General features: G+C 50.0%; 1 protein-coding gene across 2 annotated transcripts in view; it reads left to right on the forward strand.

Moving 5' to 3' along the window:
- mthfd1l (methylenetetrahydrofolate dehydrogenase (NADP+ dependent) 1 like) overlaps positions 1–24,243 on the forward strand; it is a 63,825-nt gene that overhangs the window by 31,125 nt on the left and 8,457 nt on the right. For both annotated transcript variants that reach the window (XM_058379593.1, XM_058379594.1), the window contains exons 21-26: positions 16,964–17,103; positions 17,436–17,477; positions 20,070–20,170; positions 20,661–20,841; positions 21,855–21,962; positions 22,048–22,200. In XM_058379593.1, the coding sequence (XP_058235576.1) occupies positions 16,964–17,103; positions 17,436–17,477; positions 20,070–20,170; positions 20,661–20,841; positions 21,855–21,962; positions 22,048–22,200 (725 nt within the window). The remainder of the gene's footprint in view (positions 1–16,963; positions 17,104–17,435; positions 17,478–20,069; positions 20,171–20,660; positions 20,842–21,854; positions 21,963–22,047; positions 22,201–24,243) is intronic.

Raw genomic sequence — 24,243 nt, forward strand, 5'->3', positions numbered from 1 at the left:
GATGGGTGTGTAGGTGAGTGTATAGGTGTGGATGGGTGTGTAGGTGAGTGTATAGGTGTGGAGGTGAGTGTAGGTGAGTGTGTAGGTGAGTGTATAGGTGTGGATGGGTGTGTAGGTGAGTGTATAGGTGTGGATGGGTGTGTAGGTGAGTGTATAGGTGTGGATGGGTGTGTAGGTGAGTGTATAGGTGTGGATGGGTGTGGAGGTGAGTGGATGGGTGTGGATGGGTGTGGAGGTGAGTGTATAGGTGTGGATGGGTGTGTAGGTGAGTGTATGGGTGTGTAGGTGAGTGTGTAGGTGAGTGTATAGGTGTGGATGGGTGTGTATAGGTGTGGATGGGTGTATAGGTGTGGATGGGTGTGTAGGTGAGTGTATAGGTGTGGATGGGTGTGTAGGTGAGTGTATAGGTGTGGATGGGTGTGTAGGTGAGTGTATAGGTGTGGATGGGTGTGTAGGTGAGTGTATAGGTGTGGATGGGTGTGTAGGTGAGTGTATAGGTGTGGATGGGTGTGTAGGTGAGTGTATAGGTGTGGATGGGTGTGTAGGTGAGTGTATAGGTGTGGATGGGTGTGGAGGTGAGTGGATGGGTGTGTAGGTGAGTGTATAGGTGTGGATGGGTGTGTAGGTGAGTGTATAGGTGTGGATGGGTGTGTAGGTGAGTGTATAGGTGTGGATGGGTGTGTAGGTGAGTGTATAGGTGTGGATGGGTGTGTAGGTGAGTGTATGGGTGTGTAGGTGAGTGTATAGGTGTGGATGGGTGTGTAGGTGAGTGTATGGGTGTGTAGGTGAGTGTATAGGTGTGGATGGGTGTGTAAGTGAGTGGATGGGTGTGTAGGTGGGTGTGGAGGTGAGTGTAGGTGAGTGTATAGGTGTGGATGGGTGTGTAAGTGAGTGTATAGGTGTGGATGGGTGTGTAGGTGAGTGTATAGGTGTGGATGGGTGTGTAAGTGAGTGTATAGGTGTGGATGGGTGTGTAAGTGAGTGTATAGGTGTGGATGGGTGTGTAGGTGAGTGTATAGGTGTGGATGGGTGTGTAGGTGAGTGTATGGGTGTGTAGGTGAGTGTATAGGTGTGGATGGGTGTGTAGGTGAGTGTATAGGTGTGGATGGGTGTGTAAGTGAGTGTATAGGGGTGGATTGGGGTGTAGGTGAGTGTATAGGGGTGGATTGGGGTGTAGGTGAGTGTATAGGGGTGGATGGGTGTGTAAGTGAGTGTATAGGTGTGGATGGGTGTGTAAGTGAGTGTATAGGGGTGTAGGTGAGTGTATAGGGGTGGATGGGGGTGTAGGTAAGTGTGTAGGGGTGGATGGGGGTGTAGGTGAGTGTGTAGGGGTGGATGGGGGTGTAGGTGAGTGTGTAGGGGTGGATGGGTGTGTAGGTGAGTGTATAGGTGTGGATGGGTGTGTAGGTGAGTGTATAGGTGTGGATGGGTGTGTAGGTGAGTGTATGGGTGTGGATGGGTGTGTAGGTGAGTGTATGGGTGTGTAGGTGAGTGTATAGGTGTGGATGGGTGTGTAGGTGAGTGTATGGGTGTGTAGGTGAGTGTATAGGTGTGGATGGGTGTGTAGGTGAGTGTATAGGTGTGGATGGGTGTGTAGGTGAGTGTATGGGTGTGTAGGTGAGTGTATAGGTGTGGATGGGTGTGTAAGTGAGTGGATGGGTGTGTAGGTGGGTGTGGAGGTGAGTGTAGGTGAGTGTGTAGGTGAGTGTATAGGTGTGGATGGGTGTGTAAGTGAGTGTATAGGTGTGGATGGGTGTGTAGGTGAGTGTATAGGTGTGGATGGGTGTGTAAGTGAGTGTATAGGTGTGGATGGGTGTGTAGGTGAGTGTATAGGTGTGGATGGGTGTGTAGGTGAGTGTATAGGTGTGGATGGGTGTGTAGGTGAGTGTATGGGTGTGTAGGTGAGTGTATAGGTGTGGATGGGTGTGTAGGTGAGTGTATAGGTGTGGATGGGTGTGTAGGTGAGTGTATAGGTGTGGATGGGTGTGTAGGTGAGTGTATGGGTGTGGATGGGTGTGTAGGTGAGTGTATGGGTGTGGATGGGTGTGTAGGTGAGTGTATGGGTGTGTAGGTGAGTGTATGGGTGTGTAGGTGAGTGTATAGGTGTGGATGGGTGTGTAGGTGAGTGTATAGGTGTGGATGGGTGTGTAGGTGAGTGTATGGGTGTGTAAGTGAGTGTATAGGGGTGGATGGGTGTGTAAGTGAGTGGATGGGTGTGTAGGTGGGTGTGGAGGTGAGTGTATAGGTGTGGATGGGTGTGTAAGTGAGTGTATAGGTATGGAGGTGAGTGTATAGGTGTGGATGGGGGTGGAGGTGAGTGGATGGGTGTGGAGGTGAGTGTATAGGGGTGGATGGGTGTGTAAGTGAGTGTCTAGGTGTGGAGGTGAGTGTATAGGGGTGGATGGGGGTGGAGGTGAGTGTATAGGGGTGGATGGGGGTGGAGGTGAGTGTATAGGGGTGGATGGGGGTGGAGGTGAGTGTATAGGGGTGGATGGGGTGGAGGTGAGTGTATAGGGGTGGATGGGGGTGGAGGTGAGTGTATGGGGTGGATGGGGGTGGAGGTGAGTGTTTGGGGTGGATGGGGTGGAGGTGAGTGTATGGGGTGGATGGGGGTGGAGGTGAGTGTATAGGGGTGGATGGGGGTGGAGGTGAGTGTATAGGGGTGGATGGGGGTGGAGGTGAGTGTATAGGGGTGGATGGGGGTGGAGGTGAGTGTATAGGTGTGGATGGGTGTGTAGGTGAGTGTATAGGTGTGGATTGGTGTGTAGGTGAGTGTATAGGTGTGGATGGGTGTGTAAGTGAGTGTATAGGTGTGGAGGTGAGTGTATAGGTGTGGATGGGGGTGTAAGTGAGTGTATAGGTGTGGATGGGTGTGTAGGTGAGTGTATAGGTGTGGATGGGTGTGTAAGTGAGTGTATAGGTGTGGAGGTGAGTGTATAGGTGTGGATGGGGGTGGAGGTGAGTGTATAGGTGTGGATGGGGGTGGAGGTGAGTGTATAGGTGTGGATGGGTGTGTAAGTGAGTGTATAGGTGTGGAGGTGAGTGTATAGGTGTGGATGGGGGTGGAGGTGAGTGTATAGGTGTGGATGGGGGTGGAGGTGAGTGTATAGGGGTGTCTGGGTGTGTAGGTGAGTGTCTAGGTGTGGATGGGTGTGGAGGTGAGTGTATAGGGGTGGGTGGGGATGGAGGTGAGTGTATAGGGGTGGATGGGTGGGGAGGCGAGTGTATAGGAGAGGGTGGGGGTGAGTGGATGGGGGTGTTGGTGAGTGTATAGGGGTGGATGGGGGTGGAGGTGAGTGTATGGGGTGGATGGGGGTGTAGGTGAGTGGATGGGTGTGGAGGTGAGTGTAGAGGGGTGGGTGGGGATGGAGGTGAGTGTATAGGGGTGGATGGGTGTGGAGGTGAGTGTATAGGGGTGGGTGGAGGTGAGTGGATGGGGGTGTAGGTGAGTGTATAGGGGTGGATGGGTGTGGAGGTGGGTGGATGGGGGTGTAGGTGAGTGGATGGGGGTGGAGGTGAGTGTATAGGGGTGGATGGGGTGGAGGTGAGTGTATAGGGGTGGATGGGGGTGGAGGTGAGTGTATAGGGGTGGATGGGGGTGGAGGTCAGTGTATAGGGGTGGAGGTGAGTGGATGGGGGTGGAGGTGAGTGTATAGGGGTGGATGGGGGTGGAGGTGAGTGTATAGGTGTGGATGGGGGTGGAGGTGAGTGTATAGGGGTGGATGGGTGTGGAGGTGAGTGTATTGGGTGGAGGTGAGTGTATAGGGGTGGATGGGGGTGGAGGTGAGTGTATAGGGGTGGATGGGTGTGGAGGTGAGTGTATAGGTGTGGGTGGAGGTGAGTGTATGGGGTGGATGGGGGTGGAGGTGAGTGGATGGGGTGGATGGGGGTGGAGGTGAGTGTATAGGGGTGGATGGGGGTAGAGGTGAGTGGATGGGGGTGGAGGTGAGTGTATAGGGGTGGATGGGGGTGGAGGTGAGTGTATAGGGGTGGATGGGGGGTGGAGGTGAGTGTATAGGGGTGGATGGGGGTGGAGGTGAGTGTATAGGGGTGGATGGGGGTGGAGGTGAGTGTATGGGGGTGGAGGTGAGTGTATGGGGTGGATGGCGGTGGAGGTGAGTGGATGGGGTCGCAGGGGGCGGAGGTGAGTGTATAGGGGTCGGTGGGGGTGGAGGTGAGTGCATAGGGGTGGATGGGGGTGGAGGTGAGTGTATAGGTGTGTGGATGGGGGTGGAGGTGAGTGTATAGGTGTGTGGATGGGGGTGGAGGTGAGTGTATAGGTGTGTGGATGGGGGTAGAGGTGAGTGTATAGGTGTGTGGATGGGGGTGGAGGTGAGTGTTTAGGGGTGGATGGGGGTGGAGGTGAGTGTATAGGGTGTGGATGGGGGTGGAGGTGAGTGTTTAGGGGTGGATGGGGCTGGAGGTGAGTGTATAGGTGTGTGCATGGGGGTAGAGGTGAGTGTATAGGTGTGTGGATGGGGGTGGAGGTGAGTGTTTAGGGGTGGATGGGGGTGGAGGTGAGTGTATAGGGGTGGATGGGGGTGGAGGTGAGTGTTTAGGGGTGGATGGGGGTGGAGGTGAGTGTATAGGGGGGTGTATAGTGAATATTGACTCCTACAGAAAGAGACCTCGAGTAATAAACGACTTCAGCTTTTTTTGGCATAAACCTGAAGATTTTAACACGATCTGAAGACAGAGGTCACTATTGCCCCAAACATTGCAAATGAAGTATTTTAATTGGTTGTTTCATGACGGAAAAGATCTCGTAGACACAGCCGATAAAGATAACCATGTCAGTGACCCCTGATTGGCTTTCGGTTCACGACCCAGTGGTTGAGTCTCGCTGTGGGAGGGGGAGGGGGGCAACAACTACTATTAAAAAAAATAAAATCCAAGATGGCTGCCTCTAGAAAAATCCACTGTTCAGGTTGTGAGGATTTATTTGTATTTTTGTTTCTACAGGACATCACAGGGCTGAGTGATGTGACTCTAACATCGATATCGAGATAAATTATGATACACTTTTCTTTTTTAAATATCCCTACTTTTTTTTAATTAATTAATTTTTTACATTTTTTGGGGGGTCTGGGGTGATTGACCACGTTTGGAGTAAGTGGACAAACTGTGTAAACTGAGCTGTTTTAGAGGTTCGGAGCTCGGGATTTTCTCGCCCCTTGGTCTTTGATAGGCAGCAAGAATGTGGGGGCTTGAGTTCGAGTTTCACAGATTAACAGTGAATGAGGAGATAAATAAGGGTAAGGGGGGGGGGGGGTGAGCTGATGCTCAGGTATTTTGTTATTGAAGGTGGATTTGGATCACAGGAACATGTGAACAGCTGATTCAGACTTTAGAATTCCAAAGGTGGCTGTAAGATGCTCTCAAACCGAAAATTGAGGAAAAATGTTATTTATTTATTTTTTAAAATCACAATTCATATGATGTAGTAATCAAATATCATCAAGTGAAATTGTTGATCAACGATGGGCTGTGTGTTCGAATATTAATGAGGCTATTTAAAAATAAATAAATAAATAGAAACGCACCTTTCTGATGGAACAGGATTCCTTCCAGCTGAATCCCAAAATGTGGTGTGTGTGTGAGAGTCAAAAGATCTTTTATAAATATGACTGTAATGTTTGCCGGAAGGTCTGTATTTATTCAGAGGAAAGGAAACCATTTGTGTGTGTGGGGGGGGATGTGTAAGTATGTGTACACATAAAAGCTTTGTTGTGGAGGGGTATGTAGGTGTGTGTGGATGGAGGGATTTGTAGGCGTGTGTATGGCTGTGTGTGTGTGTATAGGTGTGTAGGTGAGTGTATAGGTGTGGATGGGGGTGTGTAGGTGAGTGTATAGGTGTGGATGGGGGTGTAGGTGAGTGTATAGGTGTGGATGGGGGTGTAGGTGAGTGTATAGGTGTGGATGGGGGGGTGTAGGTGAGTGTATAGGTGTGGATTGGGGTGTAGGTGAGTGTATAGGTGTGGATTGGGGTGTAGGTGAGTGTATAGGTGTGGATGGGGGTGTAGGTGAGTGTATAGGTGTGGATGGGGGTGTAGGTGAGTGTATAGGTGTGGATTGGGGTGTAGGTGAGTATAGGTGTGGATGGGGGTGTAGGTGAGTGTATAAGTGTGGTGGATGGATGTGGAGGTGGGTGTGGAGGTGAGTGTATAGGTGTGTGGATGGATGTGGAGGTGAGTGTATAGGGGGTGGATGGGGGTGTAGGTGAGTGTATTGGGGGTGGATGGGGGTGGAGGTGAGTGTATGGGGGTGAGTGTATGGGTTGGATGGGGGTGGAGGTGAGTGTATAGGGGTGATGGGGGTGGAGGTGAGTGTATAGGTGTGTGGATGGATGTGGAGGTGAGTGTGTAGGGTGGATGGGGTTGTAGGTGAGTGTATAGGGGGTGGATGGGGGTGTAGGTGAGTGTATGGGTGTGTGGATGGATGGGGGTGTAGGTGAGTGTATAGGTGTGTGGATGGGTGGGGGTGTAGGTGAGTGTATGGGGTGAATGGGGGTGTAGGTGACTGTATAGAGGTGGATGGGTGTGTAGGTGAGTGTATAGGTGTGTGGAGGGAGGTGGAGGTGGGTGGGTGGGGGTGGAGGGGGGTGTGGGTGAGTGTATGGGGGGGTGGATGGGGGTGTAGGTGAGTGTAGAGGTGTGTGGATGGATGGGGGTGTAGGTGAGTGTATAGGTGTGGATGGGGGTGTAGGTGAGTGTATAGGTGTGGATGGGGGTGTAGGTGAGTGTATAGGTGTGTGGATGGATGTGGAGGTGGGTGTGGAGGTGAGTGTATAGGTGTGTGGATGGATGTGGAGGTGAGTGTATAGGGGTGGATGGGGGTGTAGGTGAGTGTATTGGGGTGGATGGGGTGGAGGTGAGTGTATAGGTGTGTGGATGGGGGTGGAGGTGAGTGTATGAGGGTGGAGGTGAGTGTATAGGTGTGGATTGGGGTGTAGGTGAGTGTATAGGTGTGGATTGGGGTGTAGGTGAGTGTATAGGTGTGGATGGGGGTGTAGGTGAGTGTATAGGTGTGGATGGGGGTGTAGGTGAGTGTATAGGTGTGGATTGGGGTGTAGGTGAGTATAGGTGTGGATGGGGGTGTAGGTGAGTGTATAAGTGTGTGGATGGATGTGGAGGTGGGTGTGGAGGTGAGTGTATAGGTGTGTGGATGGATGTGGAGGTGAGTGTATAGGGGTGGATGGGGGTGTAGGTGAGTGTATTGGGGTGGATGGGGGTGGAGGTGAGTGTATAGGGGTGAGTGTATGGGTTGGATGGGGGTGGAGGTGAGTGTATAGGGGTGGATGGGGGTGGAGGTGAGTGTATAGGTGTGTGGATGGATGTGGAGGTGAGTGTGTAGGGGTGGATGGGGTTGTAGGTGAGTGTATAGGGGGGTGGATGGGGGTGTAGGTGAGTGTATAGGTGTGTGGATGGATGGGGGTGTAGGTGAGTGTATAGGTGTGTGGATGGGTGGGGGTGTAGGTGAGTGTATGGGGTGAATGGGGGTGTAGGTGACTGTATAGAGGTGGATGGGTGTGTAGGTGAGTGTATAGGTGTGTGGATGGATGTGGAGGTGAGTGTGTAGGGGTGGATGGGGTTGTAGGTGAGTGTATAGGGGGGTGGATGGGGGTGTAGGTGAGTGTATAGGTGTGTGGATGGATGGGGGTATAGGTGAGTGTATAGGTGTGGATGGGGGTGTAGGTGAGTGTATAGGTGTGGATGGGGGTGTAGGTGAGTGTATAGGTGTGTGGATGGATGTGGAGGTGGGTGTGGAGGTGAGTGTATAGGTGTGTGGATGGATGTGGAGGTGAGTGTATAGGGGTGGATGGGGGTGTAGGTGAGTGTATTGGGGTGGATGGGGTGGAGGTGAGTGTATAGGTGTGTGGATGGGGGTGGAGGTGAGTGTATGAGGGTGGAGGTGAGTGTATAGGGGTGGATGGGGTGGAGGTGAGTGTATAGGTGTGTGGATGGAGGTGTAGGTGAGTATAGGGGGCTGGATGGGTGTGGAGGTGAGTGTATGGGGGTGGAGGTGAGTGTATAGGAGGGTGGATTGGTGTGGAGGTGAGTGTATAGGTGTGTGGATGGGTGTGGAGGTGAGTGTATAGGGGGGTGGATGGGTGTGGAGGTGAGTGTATAGGGGGTGGATGGGTGTGGAGGTGAGTGTATAGGGGGGTGGATGGGTGTGGAGGTGAGTGTATAGGGGTGGATGGGTGTGGAGGTGAGTGTATAGGGGGGTGGATGGGTGTGGAGGTGAGTGTATAGGGGGGTGGATGGGTGTGGAGGTGAGTGTATAGGGGGGTGGATGGGTGTGGAGGTGAGTATAGGGGTGGATGGGTGTGGAGGTGAGTGTATAGGGGTGGATGGGGGTGTAGGTGAGTGTATAGGGGTGGATGGGGGTGTAGGTGAGTGTATAGGTGTGGATGGGGGTGTACGTGAGTGTGTAGGTGTGTGGATGGATGTGGAGGTGAGTGTATAGGGGTGGATGGGGGTGTAGGTGAGTGTATAGGTGTGTGGATGGATGTGGAGGTGAGTGTATAGGTGTGTGGATGGATGTGGAGGTGAGTGTATAGGGGTGGATGGGTGTGGAGGTGAATGTATAGGTGTGTGGTTGGGTGTGGAGGTGAGTGTATAGGGGTGGATGGGGGTGGAGGTGAGTGTATAGGGGTGGATGGGGGTGTAGGTGAGTGTATAGGTGTGGATGGGGGTGTACATGAGTGTATAGGTGTGTGGATGGATGTGGAGGTGAGTGTATAGGGGTGGATGGGGGTGTAGGTGAGTGTATAGGTGTGGATGGGGGTGTAGGTGAGTGTATAGGTGTGGATTGGGGTGTAGGTGAGTATAGGTGTGGATGGGGGTGTAGGTGAGTGTATAGGTGTGTGGATGGATGTGGAGGTGGGTGTGAAGGTGAGTGTATAGGTGTGTGGATGGATGTGGAGGTGAGTGTATAGGGGTGGATGGGGGTGTAGGTGAGTGTATTGGGGTGGATGGGGGTGGAGGTGAGTGTATAGGGGTGGATGGGGGTGGAGGTGAGTGTATAGGTGTGTGGATGGAGGTGTAGGTGAGTGTATGAGGGTGGAGGTGAGTGTATAGGAGTGGATGGGGGTGGAGGTGAGGGCATAGGTGTGTGGTTGGAGGTGTAGGTGAGTATAGGGGTGGATGGGGGTGGAGGTGAGTGTATAGGTGTGTGGATGGGGGTCGAGGTGAGTGTATGAGCGTGGAGGTTAGTGAATAGGGGCGGTTGGGGGTGGAGGTGAGTGTATAGGTGTGTGGATGGAGGTGTAGGTGAGTATAGGGGGCTGGATGGGTGTGGAGGTGAGTGTATAGGGGTGGATGGGGGGTGGAGGTGAGTGTATAGGGGGTGGATTGGTGTGGAGGTGAGTGTATAGGGGGTGGATGGGTGTGGAGGTGAGTGTATAGGTGTGTGGATGGGTGTGGAGGTGAGTGTATAGGGGGGTGGATGGGTGTGGAGGTGAGTGTATAGGGGGGTGGATGGGTGTGGAGGTGAGTGTATAGGGGGGTGGATGGGTGTGGAGGTGAGTGTATAGGGGGGTGGATGGATGTGGAGGTGAGTGTATAGGTGTGTGGATGGATGTGGAGGTGGGTGTGGAGGTGAGTGTTTAGGTGTGTGGATGGATGTGGAGGTGGGTGTGGAGGTGAGTGTATAGGGGTGGATGGGGGTGTAGGTGAGTGTATTGGGGTGGATGGGGGTGGAGGTGAGTGTATAGGGGTGGGTGGGGTGGAGGTGAGTGTATAGGTGTGTGGATGGGGGTGGAGGTGAGTGTATGAGGGTGGAGGTGAGTGTATAGGGGTGGATGGGGGTGGAGGTGAGTGTATAGGTGTGTGGATGGAGGTGTAGGTGAGTATAGAGGGCTGGATGGGTGTGGAGGTGAGTGTATAGGGGGGTGGATTGGTGTGGAGGTGAGTGTATAGGTGTGTGGATGGGTGTGGAGGTGAGTGTATAGGGGGGTGGATGGGTGTGGAGGTGAGTGTATAGGTGTGTGGATGGGTGTGGAGGTGAGTGTATAGGGGGGTGGTTGGGTGTGGAGGTGAGTGTATAGGGGGGTGGATGGGTGTGGAGGTGAGTGTATAGGGGGGTGGATGGGGGTGGAGGTGAGTGTATGAGGGTGGAGGTGAGTGTATAGGAGTGGATGGGGGTGGAGGTGAGTGTATAGGTGTGTGGATGGAGGTGTAGGTGAGTATAGGGGGCTGGATGGGTGTGGAGGTGAGTGTATGGGGGTGGAGGTGAGTGTATAGGGGGGTGGATTGGTGTGGAGGTGAGTGTATAGGTGTGTGGATGGGTGTGGAGGTGAGTGTATAGGGGGGTGGATGGGTGTGGAGGTGAGTGTATAGGGGGGTGGATGGGTGTGGAGGTGAGTGTATAGGTGTGTGGATGGGTGTGGAGGTGAGTGTATAGGGGGGTGGATGGGTGTGGAGGTGAGTGTATAGGGGGGTGGATGGGTGTGGAGGTGAGTGTATAGGGGGTGGATGGGTGTGGAGGTGAGTGTATAGGGGGGTGGATGGGTGTGGAGGTGAGTGTATAGGGGTGGATGGGTGGGGAGGTGAGTGTATAGGGGGGTGGATGGGTGTGGAGGTGAGTGTATAGGGGTGGATGGGTGTGGAGGTGAGTGTATAGGTGTGTGGTTGGGTGTGGAGGTGAGTGTATAGGTGTGTGGTTGGGTGTGGAGGTGAGTATAGGGGTGGATGGGTGTGGAGGTGAGTGTATAGGGGTGGATGGGGGTGTAGGTGAGTGTATAGGGGTGGATGGGGGTGTAGGTGAGTGTATAGGTGTGGATGGGGGTGGGTGAGTGTGTGGGTGTGTGGATGGATGGGGGGGTGAGTGTATAGGGGGGGATGGGGGTGTAGGTGAGTGTATAGGTGTGTGGATGGATGTGGAGGTGAGTGTATAGGGGTGGATGGGTGTGGAGGTGAGTGTATAGGTGTGTGTGGTTGGGTGTGGAGGTGAGTATAGGGGTGGGTGGGTGTGGAGGTGAGTGTATAGGGGTGGATGGGGGTGGAGGTGAGTGTATAGGGGTGGATGGGGGTGTAGGTGAGTGTATAGGTGTGGATGGGGGTGTACGTGAGTGTATAGGGGTGGATGAGTGTGGAGGTGAGTGTATAGGGGTGGATGGGGGTGTAGGTGAGTGTATAGGGGTGGATGAGTGTGGAGGTGAGTGTATAGGTGTGTGGATGGGTGTGTAGGGGGGTGGATGGGGGTGGAGGTGAGTGTATGGGTTGGATGGGGGTGGAGGTGAGTGTATAGGGGTGGATGGGGGTGGAGGTGAGTGTATAGGTGTGTGGATGGATGTGGAGGTGAGTGTGTAGGGGTGAATGGGGTTGTAGGTGAGTGTATAGGGGGGTGGATGGGGGTGTAGGTGAGTGTATAGGTGTGTGGATGGATGTGGAGGTGAGTGTATAGGGGTGGATGAGTGTGGAGGTGAGTGTATAGGGGTGGATGGGGGTGTAGGTGAGTGTATAGGGGTGGATGAGTGTGGAGGTGAGTGTATAGGTGTGTGGATGGGTGTGTAGGGGGGTGGATGGGGGTGTAGGTGAGTGTATGGGTTGGTTGGGGGTGGACCTGAGTGTATAGGGTTGGATGCGGGTGGAGGTGAGTGTATAGGTGTGTGGATGGATGTGGAGGTGAGTGTGTAGGGGTGGATGGGGTTGTAGGTGAGTGTATAGGGGGGTGGATGGGGGTGGAGGTGAGTGTATAGGTGTGTGGATGGATGGGGGTGTAGGTGAGTGTATAGGTGTGTGGATGGGTGTGTACGTGAGTGTATAGGGGTGAATGGGGGTGTAGGTGAGTGTATAGGGGTGGATGGGTGTGTAGGTGAGTGTATAGGGGTGGATGGGGGTGTAGGTGTGTGGATGGGGATGGATGGGGGTGGAGGTGAGAGTATAGGGGTGGAGGGGGGTGGAGGTGAGTGTATAGAGGTGGATGGGTGTGTAGGTGAGTGTATAGGTGTGTGGATGGGTGTGTACGTGAGTGTATAGGGGTGAATGGGGCTGTAGGTGAGTGTATAGGGGTGGATGGGTGTGTAGGTGAGTGTATAGGGGTGGATGGGGGTGTAGGTGTGTGGATGGGGATGGATGGGGGTGGAGGTGAGTGTATAGGGGTGGAGGTGAGTGTATAGGGGTGGATGGGGGTGGAGGTGAGTGTATAGGGGTGGATGGGGGTGGAGGTGAGTGTATAGGGGTGGATGGGGGTGTCGGTGAGTGTATAGGGATGGATGGGGGTGGAGGTGAGTGTATAGGTGTGTGGATGGAGGTGGAGGTGAGTGTATAGGTGTGGATGGGGGTGTAGGTGAGTGTATAGGGGTGGATGGGTGTGGAGGTGAGTGTATAGGTGTGTGGATGGGTGTGGAGGTGAGTGTATAGGGGGGTGGATGGGGGTGTAGGTGAGTGTATAGGGGTGGATGGGTGTGGAGGTGAGTGTATAGGTGTGTGGATTGGTGTGGAGGTGAGTGTATAGGGGGGTGGATGGGGGTGTAGGTGAGTGTATAGGGGTGGATGGGGGTGGAGGAGAGTGTATAGGGGTGGATGGGGGTGGAGGTGAGTGTATAGGGGTGGATGGGGGTGGAGGTGAGTGTATAGGGGTGGATGGGGTGTAGGTGAGTGTATAGGGGTGGATGGGGGTGTAGGTGAGTGTATAGGGGTGGATGGGGGTGTCGGTGAGTGTATAGGGATGGATGGGGGTGTAGGTGAGTGTATAGGTGTGTGGATGGGTGTGGAGGTGAGTGTATAGGTGTGGATGGGTGTGTAGGTGAGTGTATAGGGGTGGATGGGTGTGGAGGTGAGTGTATAGGTGTGTGGATGGGTGTGGAGGTGAGTGTATAGGGGGGTGGATGGGGGTGTAGGTGAGTGTATAGGGGTGGATGGGGGTGGAGGTGAGTGTATAGGGGTGGATGGGGGTGGAGGTGAGTGTATAGAGGTGGATGGGGTGGAGGTGAGTGTATAGGGGTGGATGGGGGTGTCGGTGAGTGTATAGGGGTGGATGGGGTGTCGGTGAGTGTATAGGGATGGATGGGGGTGGAGGTGAGTGTATAGGGGTGGATGGGGGTGGAGGTGAGTGTATAGGTGTGTGGATGGAGGTGGAGGTGAGTGTATAGGTGTGGATGGGGGTGTAGGTGAGTGTATAGGGGTGGATGGGTGTGGAGGTGAGTGTATAGGGGTGGATGGGTGTGGAGGTGAGTGTATAGGTGTGTGGATGGGTGTGGAGGTGAGTGTTTAGGGGATGGATGGGGGTGTCGGTGAGTGTATAGGGATGGATGGGGGTGGAGGTGAGTGTATAGGGATGGATGGGGGTGGAGGTGAGTGTATAGGGGTGGATGGGGGTGGAGGTGAGTGTATAGGTGTGTGGATGGAGGTGGAGGTGAGTGTATAGGTGTGGATGGGGGTGGAGGTGAGTGTATAGGGGTGTATGGGGGTGGAGGTGAGTGTATATGGGTGTGGAGGTGAGTGTATAGGTGTGTGGATGGGCGTGGAGGTGAGTGTATAGGGGGGTGGATGGGGGTGTAGGTGAGTGTATGGGGTGGATGGGTGTGGAGGTGAGTGTATAGGGGTGGATGGGGTGGAGGTGAGTGGATGGGGTGGATGGGTGTGGAGGTGAGTGTATAGGGGTGGATGGGGGTGGAGGTGAGTGTATAGGGGTGGATGGGGTGGAGGTGAGTGTATAGGTGTGTGGATGGATGTGGAGGTGAGTGTATAGGGGTGTGGATGGATGTGTGGATGGATGTGGAGGTGGGTGTGGAGGTGAGTGTATAGGTGTGTGGATGGATGTGGAGGTGGGTGTGGAGGTGAATGTATAGGTGTGTGGATGGATGTGGAGGTGGGTGTGGAGGTGAGTGTATAGGGGTGGAGGGGGGTGTAGGTGAGTGTATAGGTGTGTGGATGGATGTGGAGGTGAGTGTATAGGGGTGTGGATGGATGTGTGGATGGATGTGGAGGTGGGTGTGGAGGTGAGTGTATAGGTGTGTGGATGGATGTGGAGGTGAGTGTATAGGGGTGTGGATGGATGTGGAGGTGAGTGTATAGGTGTGTGGATGGATGTGTGGATGGATGTGGAGGTGGGTGTGGAGGTGAGTGTATAGGTGTGTGGATGGGTGTGGAGGTGGGTGTGGAGGTGAGTGTATAGGTGTGGATGGGGGTGTAGGTGAGTGTATAGGGGTGGATGGGGGTGTAGGTGAGTGTGGAGGTGAGTGTATAGGTGTGTGGATGGGTGTGGAGGTGGGTGTGGAGGTGAGTGTATAGGGGTGGATGGGGGTGTAGGTGAGTGTATAGGGTGGATGGGTGTGGAGGTGAGTGTGGAGTTGAGTGTATAGGTGTGTGGATGGATGTGGAGGTGGGTGTGGAGGTGAGTGTATAGGTGTGGATGGGGGTGTAGGTGAGTGTATAGGGGTGGATGGGTGTGGAGGTGAGTGTGGAGGTGAGTGTATAGGTGTGTGGATGGATGTGGAGGTGGGTGTGGAGGTGAGTGTATAGGTGTGTGGATGGATGTGGAGGTGGGTGTGGAGGTGAGTGTATAGGTGTGGATGGGGGTGTAGGTGAGTGTATAGGGGTGGATGGGTGTGGAGGTGAGTGTGGAGGTGAGTGTATAGGTGTGTGGATGGATGTGGAGGTGGGTGTGGAGGTGAGTGTATAGGTGTGTGGATGGATGTGGAGGTGGGTGTGGAGGTGAGTGTATAGGGGGGGAGGGGGGTGTAGGTGAGTGTATAGGGGTGGATGGGTGTGGAGGTGATTGTGGAGGTGAGTGTATAGGTGTGTGGATGGATGTGGAGGTGGGTGTGGAGGTGAGTGTATAGGTGTGGATGGGGGTGTAGGTGAGTGTATAGGGGTGGATGGGTGTGGAGGTGAGTGTGGAGGTGAGTGTATAGGTGTGTGGATGGATGTGGAGGTGGGTGTGGAGGTGAGTGTATAGGTGTGTGGATGGATGTGGAGGTGGGTGTGGAGGTGAGTGTATAGGGGTGGATGGGGGTGTAGGTGAGTGTATAGGGGTGGTTGGGTGTGGAGGGGATTGTGGAGGTGAGTGTATAGGTGTGTGGTTGGATGTGGAGGTGGGTGTGGAGGTGAGTGTATGGGGGTGGATGGGGGTGTAGGTGAGTGTAGAGGGGTGGATGGGTGTGGAGGTGATTGTGGAGGTGAGTGTATAGGTGTGTGGATGGATGTGGAGGTGGGTGTGGAGGTGAGTGTATAGGTGTGTGGATGGATGTGGAGGTGGGTGTGGAGGTGAGTGTATAGGTGTGTGGATGGATGTGGAGGTGGGTGTGGAGGTGAGTGTATAGGTGTGTGGATGGATGTGGAGGTGGGTGTGGAGGTGAGTGTATAGGGGTGGATGGGGGTGTAGGTGAGTGTATAGGGGTGGATGGGGGTGTAGGTGAGTGTATAGGGGTGGATGGGGGTGTAGGTGAGTGTATAGGGGTGGATGGGTGTGGAGGTGAGTGTATAGGGGGGTGGATGGGGGTGTAGGTGAGTGTATAGGGGTGGATGGGGGTGTAGAAAAGATGGTCAGCTTTTTTATCTGGTCAGCTGAATGGAACCCAAAGCGGGATGTGGCTAATAAACATCCCCTGGACTGTGAGGAAAGTAAATGTGGGGAAATTCCTGTAAAACTGCCGTATTTTCTGCTTTGTTAACTGTGTGACCCGGTCCTGAGGCCAGCCTTGCGTTTCGACTTTTGTCTCACACACACACACACACACACACACACACACACAGCTGTTGTGGTCAAGGCCAGGAATTCAGTCCTCCCTTATAGATAAGAAAAATCTTTCTAACTTTCTATCAATGTGGTTGTGTTGCGCTCTGTGTGTGTGTGTGTGTGTGTGTGTGTGTGTGTGTGTGTTTCATCATCTGAGATCTTAATAAACGGAGCGTAAGATGAAGAATTTCTCCCTGAGTGCCTCTTTAACATTCCAGTATGCCTGTACATATTGCTTTTAACACAAACATGGATCTCGCCAATTTATTCACATTAATAACTCATCACACTCACACTCACACACACACACACATATACACACATACACAGACATATACACACACACATATACACACATACACAGACATATACACACATACACAGACATATACACACATACACAGACATATACACACATACACATACATATACACACATACACACAGGTCTATAGGCAACATAAATATGTCCCGGTTTTAAGTGTGATGTTAAACACTGGGGTACATGGAACAGAGAGGAGCCGCCGTGTGTAAAGGGTTACTTTAGTTCAAAACATGATAGCAGACCTTGACCACTACACACACACACACACACACACACACACACACGCACAAGTATGCCAGAGCTCTTCTGTGGAAATAAAAACACAAGTCCCCAAATTCCTGTCTCACTACTACATTCCCATCCCGCTTCAGAGCCTGGGAAATAGTGCAGGAAACCCAGAGGGCATTGAGGGTGGTGGGTATGTGGAAATAACACACACACACACACAATTGTTTTGTGTCTGTCCATGGAGTGAAATCACGTGGACTCATTAGTTACACAGACTCGTGTGTAAACATTCAAGAGTCACTGAAGGAGTACAATCTCACACACACACAAACACACAGGGGTGAAGATGCACACTCTTACTCACTCTCTTTCTGTCCTTCTCACACACTCACTTTCTCTCACACTGTTTCTCATACTCGATTTCTCTCTTTCACTCTCTCACACACTCACTCTTTCACTCCCTTTCTCTTGCGCTCATTCACTCCCACTGTCTCTCCCTCCTTCACACACACACACACACACACACACACACACACTCACTCCCTCTCATATTCGCTCTCTCTCTCACTCACTTCCTCCCTCACACACTCACTCCCTCTCACACACTCACTCCCTCTCACACACACACTCTCTCTTACACACTCATTCTCTCTCACTCTCTCCCTCATACACACTCACATTCTCTCTCACACTCTTTCACTCTTTCTTTCTCTGTCTCTCTCAGTGACGGAGGCAGGTTTCGGAGCAGACATCGGCATGGAGAAGTTCTTCAACATTAAATGCCGTGCCTCTGGACTGAAGCCTGATGTCGTGGTGTTGGTGGCCACCATCAGAGCTCTGAAGATGCACGGAGGAGGTCCGAATGTAAGACTCCCGTTTTTGTCCTTCGTATTTGCACCAGAAGCATTTTACTCACTCACGTACGATACTCATGGCTAACTGGTCAGTTCTCCACAAGGGCCGATTCTATTTAGAGTCAGATCAACTCTGAGAACGTCTGTCATTAATAAAGAAAGAAATAAATAGCTAGTTAAAATTGTGACGCTTCAGAAACATTTAACATTTACCCTCATCACTGTCACTTCCTGTTTGTCTTTATGCTGAGAAGTTTCAGTAGCTCAGGCAGGAAACGAATCAAACCCCGATCTCGGCTCTTACACAGCTCCATACACTCGGTTTTCTTCTTTTTTCCACAGGTAACAGCTGGAGTGCCGCTGCCCAAAGAATACACAGACGAGGTAAACACATCCTTCGTTTCTGTGGGTTTTTTAAATCGTGTCAAAATTGTAAATATATCATGCTGGTGGTGTTTATTTAGCACCCCGGTGTCAGAGTGATGATTAAGATAGGAGACCGGTGCCTCGGTCACATGGACAGTTCTGTTGGCTTCCATCAGAAAACACACCCGAGGTCCAGATGATCAGATGTTCTACAGATTCCTGAGCAATACTTTATATACTCTATCAGCAGTACTGTAAGATGAATCAAAACAGGCCATCGTTAAGTACTCAATAATTACTTTAGAATTGAATAGTCATTAATTTAAGAAAAGAAATTCATTTAAGAAATAAAATGAAATAAAGATTTTAAGAATGAAAATGAAATAATTAAATTTGAAGAAATAAGATAAAAGAAAAAGAAAAACAAAATGAACAAAATTAAGAAATAAAATTAATTTTAAGAGATAAAATGAAATAAATTAATTTAAAAAACCAAAATGAAATAAATGTGAAGAAATACAATGAAATAAATAAATTATAAGAAATACAATGAGAACTAAATTTTAAGAAATAAAATGAAATAAATCTGATAGGTTTATTAGTTAATTTCTTTTTAATAATTTAAGTGGTTAAATAAATATTAAATTAAAAAAGTTAACATTAAATAAATAGTACAAATAAACATTAAATAAAAATAATGTTTCTGTCGGTTTGTTCTCAAATTGCTAATTTGATCATTTCATCATAGCTAGCTATAAGCTACAGATATTCTATAGAATTAATTCTTCACTGAGTTCTGAATGACTGAACTAAGTCCCGCCCCAGACCGTCTCCTATTGGCTGATAGCTCGCTACATCAGAGTACATTGTTCTTCTGTGTGATCTTTGGAAGTTGCGTTCTTCAGAATGTCCTGCATTCATTTTGTCCTTAATCCAGTAAATAAAAATTACTTTCCCTTTAAATATCATCTAAGCCTTCAGCTGGACAAGTGGTCACAGCTTCTGCACAGTGACGTCCAGTAGGATCGTAAACATTACAGGAAAGACTCATGGTCACTAAGGAGGTCTTTGTTTATGAGAATCAGAAGTAAAGAGCATTTTTCAGGAGCTCTAGATGTATTCTAATCATGGACCAGTGAAATTCTGCGGCAGATCTAACCACAGTTCCACCAGAGGAACCTTTTAGGAGCAAAGCTATTTTTGTGGAACTCTAGCTCTGTTTTCTCTGGAGGAACCTTTTGTTTAAAAAAAATCCAGAATTTTATTAAGAACTTGAACTTTTTCTACTGAAAAAGCATTTCACTTTTTTTTCTATTGAGGAAACCATTTCAGGAACCTGAGGAACTTTTTCAAAGGAACTCTATATGCTTTTCTACTGAGGAAAACCATCTCAGCCACAGTTTTAACGAAAATTCGAAAACCAAGGAGAATTTTGAGAACTTTGCTGTGTTTTCACCAGAGGAACCCATGGCTCGGTTCCTTTTCAGCTCGGTTCCTGCTCTAGAGTTGGTGCTGCAGACGAGCAACTATCAAGATGGACACAAGGACCAGGAGGTTTCTTGAGATTAATAAGGATCTTAGGTAGGTTAGGTAGACGTGTGTAAATGACTGACCCGCTCCATACCTCCGTTGCTCTTCTCCTCCATAACATGGCATGATGTGATTAAATTCACAGCGTAAATATAACTTGGTTTTGTCGAAGATGGAAGCTGCGGCCCCGTGGGAGCCGTAATGGCCGAGAGACGCTGTGTCTGCTTTCCATCAGCCTCCTTAAACCAACCTCAGCTGAGCAAATAACTGGAGTGCTTAAGCTAATTGTGCGGTTCTTTAACAAGAAGCAGAAGGCACCATGCCGCTATCCTGGGCTCCGGGTATCGAGGGAGCAGGAAGTTCCTCCCGGGAGGAGGAGGTGACCCTTTTCCTACACCGGCGCTGGACATCTGTCCTCCTCTTCTGATGAAAGCGCAAGGTTGAAAGTGGACAGCGGGAGGCGGCAGCATGGTGCTCGAAAGACTTGACTGTGGCTCGAGGTCAAGGGTTCCGTCACAGACTGTCCCTTGAACCTGAAGTTGCTCCAGGGCGGGGCAGCAGATGGTTCATGCAGAACTCCTTTGCGCCATTGAGGAATTCCTTTAGGCCGGTTAGTTCAAGATGTCGTATGTGAGAAGATTAGTAGTTAATCCTGCTGCTTCTGCGATTACTTAAATCACATCTGTGGCTCCTTACGGCCAGATGTTAACGTCACCTCAAAACTGAGACAATTAATCAAAACTGAAGTGTTCCTTTAAATACAGTCAATCAAACTATAGATCTAATTAGCATCCATGGTTTGCTTTTTAACCCTTTAAAAACTGGCACATTTTTTGTTGTTATTTTTCCCCCGAGGTGTGTGTTTAGATTCTTCAAGATGCATATCAAATTTAGCATAACACAGCATAAACGGAGAAGAGGAAATCAGCTCTGAACATGATGGAGGTGCTCACAGGTATAACGATCCCAGAGCACATGGGGTTTAGATTTGCACTGGAGTTCGGATGCTAACAAGAAACAAAAGTGTTAAAACTACCAGTTTAACGTCAGCGTAAACTACTCGTACGTTTTCTTGTTCAGAATCTTAAGCTGGTCTCCGAAGGCTGCAGCAACCTGAAGAAACAGATCCAGATCGCTGGTCTGTTTGGCGTTCCCGTGGTGGTGGCTCTCAACGTCTTCAGGTAAGGATCCTTAATCCTGACCTCACGTTTTCAAAGCGATTCACTTTTTGCTGGACGCTAGCAATTTGTGTAATTAAAAACTGTAGCTTGATTTTTTAGACTATGTTTACTAGCGTGTTGGCAGAAATGCTAGCTAAAACAAGTAGCTAGGTTTGTTAGCTAACAGTTACATTGTGTAATTAAAAAGTTCTTTGTACAAATTAGGTAGACAGTTAGCTAAGACGTGAATTAATCCGTTAGCCAGGTTTCCTAGCAAGTTAGCAAACTCTGGAGACTCCTTCCATAAGAGCTGAGTAAACCTTCTAGAGAAAAAATTTCATTGCATCAACAACGTTTAGAATCTGTTTACGTTGGATCGTCCGCCGTTACTATAGAAACGATTACGATATCTGCTCGAGCTGCTGTGCTGGAAAACTAATCAACACCTTCTGACCAATCAGAACACAGAATTCAGCCTCACTGAAAGCTTGTTTGTTTGTTTTTTCTAAAGGACCGACACGGAGGCCGAGATCGAGCTGGTGTGTCGTACGGCCCAGGCCTCGGGGGCGTCGGCGGCCGTGCCATGTCATCACTGGGGGCGGGGCGGACGTGGCGCCATGGAGCTGGCGCATGCCGTGAAAGAAGCAGCAGCAGAACAGAAGAGTCATTTCCACTTCCTGTACAGCCTTCAGGTGAAGCTACAGCTCTGTCTGTTTTATTTCACCCTTCTGCTTTAAAGATCACGTACGCCGTCAGCTGATCTGCCTATTCACGGCTACGTGAGACGAAATGTGGGATATGTAGCACGCTGACGAGACTTTTAATTGTGCGGAACGTGTTAAACGGTCTCGCCCCGTCGAGGAGGTGTGTGAAGTCACCGAGGTCAGTTCAGAACAGCTCGTATGTCCTCCTGAAGAACTTGAAGGAGAAACTTCACCTTGAAGATGTTCTGAACGTTTCCTACATTACCCACAATGCCAGAATCTCTGCTAATAGTTTTCTCCCTGGCTTCTTTAATCCAGCGCTCTCACTCATCTCATCATCTGTAACAGGCTTTCACGCTCGTTTCCTCGACTAGCCGAAAGTTTTCCTTCCTTTCATGAGCCGCTTTTCCTCGCTCGTTTGCGCCGTCACAGTATGAGGAGAAATGATCTCAGGAATGCAGAGACATGAATTATATCCCACAGACAGTGCTATTAAATCAGCTCCATTTACCAGAATCATGGATTTGCGATTATATCTGGTTGTGTAATTACCGAGGTTCATGGTGTGGTTTGTTTTAGCGTGTTTACGCCGTAATGTGATTGAACGCTTGCTCTTGGATTGAAGTCGCATGGTTTTGGGAATGTTTGGTTTTTTTCCAGTTCCAGGTTTAACGACCGGATCTTGACTCTCGTGTCACGTCCCATCAATCGTCAGGTAAAGCGGCTGTTTAAATATCAGTAGAGCGTCTTAAATGGTCCGTCATGCTAAAAGATTGATCCTGAAAAATCTAATCTGTAATGTTATGTACTCACTCTCTCACATGCTAGCTTGTTTCAGGCTAAGACTACAGAGTGCTAGTGAGCTAGCTGACAATAATGATTGTTTATGGATAACGAATGCGGAATAATAGTTAGCAATGCAGCTAGTGGATCCGATATTGGACTGGTCCAGGGTCAGTATTATTTATTAAATAAAACTCTTTTATTTTTTCCCCTCTCAGACCCCCATTGTGGAGAAAATCCGCACTATCGCACAGCAGGTTTACGGCGCCGAGGACATCGAGTTGTCGCCAGAAGCACGAGCGAAAATCGACGAGTACACGCGACAGGTGAGATCGTGTAGTGTGGAGAAACTTCCCTGAAATATTGTTATACAAGCCTCGGGAAATAAAACGTGTCGATTTCCTCATTCAGGGGTTTGACGCTTTACCTGTGTGCATGGCCAAAACACACCTGTCTCTCTCTCACATGCCTGAGAAAAAGGGCGTGCCTACCGGATTCATCCTGCCAATCAGAGACGTCCGTGCCAGCATAGGGGCGGGGTTTATTTATCCTCTGGTTGGAACGGTGAGTATTTCTCTCTCTCTCTCTCTCCCCTCCAGGAAGTGTACTGAACCATGTCCTTCCTGTAGGAGGTGGCCAGAGTTCAGTTGGACTGGACCTGTGGCACGATTCCTGTCAACAAGACTTATCACACGTGTAGCATGAGTGAGGAGTGGCAGGGGAATGACGTATGATGTGGAGGAAGTGCTGGCAATAAAAATAATATATAATAATAATTTAAAAAAAAACAAAAAAAAAACTATATGTTGAGTCGTCATACACACTATATTGCCAAAAGTTTTGGGACGTCTGCCTTTACATGCACATGAATGTAATATGGAGTTGTCCCGCCCTTTGCAGCTGTAACAGCTTCAACTCTTCTGGGAAGGCTTTCCACAAGGTTTAGGAGTGTGTTTATGGGAATTTTTGACCATTCCTCTAGAAGCACATTTGTGAGGTCAGGCACTGATGTTGGATGAGAAGGTCTGTCTCACAGTCTCCTCTCTAATTCATCCCAAAGGTGTTCTATGGGGTTGAGGTCAGGACTCTGTGCAGGACAGTCAAGTTCCTCCACACCAAACTCACTCATCCATGTCTTTATGGACCTTGCTTTGGTCACTGGTGTGCAGTCATGTTGGAACAGGAAGGGGTCATCCCCAAACTGTTCCCACAAAGAGCATGAAATTGTCCAAAATGTCTTGGTATGAAGCTGAAGCATTAAGAGTTCCTTTCACTGGAACTAAGGGGCGGAGCCCAACCCCTGAAAAACAACACCTGAACTCAATGATATGGAGGGGTGTCCCAACATTTTGGCAGTGGAATGTATGTTTTGTTTGTTGTGGTGATGTAATCAATCGAGTCTGGAGTCTTAAACAATTTGCTGATTTTTCTTTTTTTAAGCACGTTTTATTCACTTTATAGTTACAGTTATAACTATAAAGCAGCTATAAACGGTCCTCCCCCAAAAGTATTGGCACCCTTCACGACTGGGCTGCAGAGAGCAAGTTGTGATTTGATATGATATTAAAATCTAAAACGGAGGTGAATATTATTGGAACACCACCAACACACACCATTTCAATCTCACACACACACGCCATTTCAATCTCGCACACACAAACACCATCACACACACACCATTAAAATTAATAATTCTTGGGCCCTTTGTGCCCATCCTCACTGACAGTAAACGACGCAGCAGTTTTCTGGTCTATCGGATGAAGGACGTTACTCATCCCTTTTCCTCCGTTTTTTAATCAGAAACCCGGTGTTACCAGAGCCTCCTGTCATTCAGCTCTTTTAATCTCTCAGTAACTCAAGTCATTTGTTATTGTTGCTCTTGTTAATAGGTTCCAGGTTCCAGGTTTCAGCTTGTGAATAGCACCGGGCCAAATTTCCTGAGCTTGTGTGTGTTTTGGTTTTTGCTCCTGATAGTCAAGGCCAGGTGATATCTCTCCTCTCTCCTCACACACACACACACACACACACACACAGTTCTCTGGTGTCAGAGCTTCAGCGTTCCGGTTATGACATTTTAACGAAGCTTTATTAAGCTGTATTAAGGGTCAGGAGATGGAGAGGATTGGCGAGGCTCGGGAAAACAGTCTGTATTTTCTGTGTGCACTTTGAATCCCATGACCTTCTTGTGTGTGTGTGTGTGTGTGTGCTCCCCATTCCTTTCGTGTTTTCCCAACCCCAGCTGAAAGACCTCGGGCATCTCCGTCCCTCTGTTCAGATCTCGGCATAACTGGAATCTGGAACCTTCATGGCTCTGTTCATGGCTTGTTTACATTTTTTCTCACTCCTCTGTCTTTTCAAACACTCAAACCCGGTACTGCTCCGCCTTCTGTTATCATCCGACCGAGCAAGTTCCCAGAATCGGCCTGCGGTTTGACTTCCTGATATCTCATTCTTGTGGTATTGCAACTTATATCATTGTTTCGGTCGGAATTGTGTATCTTGTACACTGCAGGGACGTTAGTGGTTAACAAGCCCTGATTTCATTTTAGCTTCATCCCTAATCGCATACTTGCCTGTTATTAGCGCATAAATATTGTGAGTAGGTTA

The sequence above is a fragment of the Hemibagrus wyckioides genome, linkage group LG25, assembly GCF_019097595.1.
Source record: "Hemibagrus wyckioides isolate EC202008001 linkage group LG25, SWU_Hwy_1.0, whole genome shotgun sequence".
Lineage (NCBI taxonomy): Eukaryota > Metazoa > Chordata > Actinopteri > Siluriformes > Bagridae > Hemibagrus > Hemibagrus wyckioides.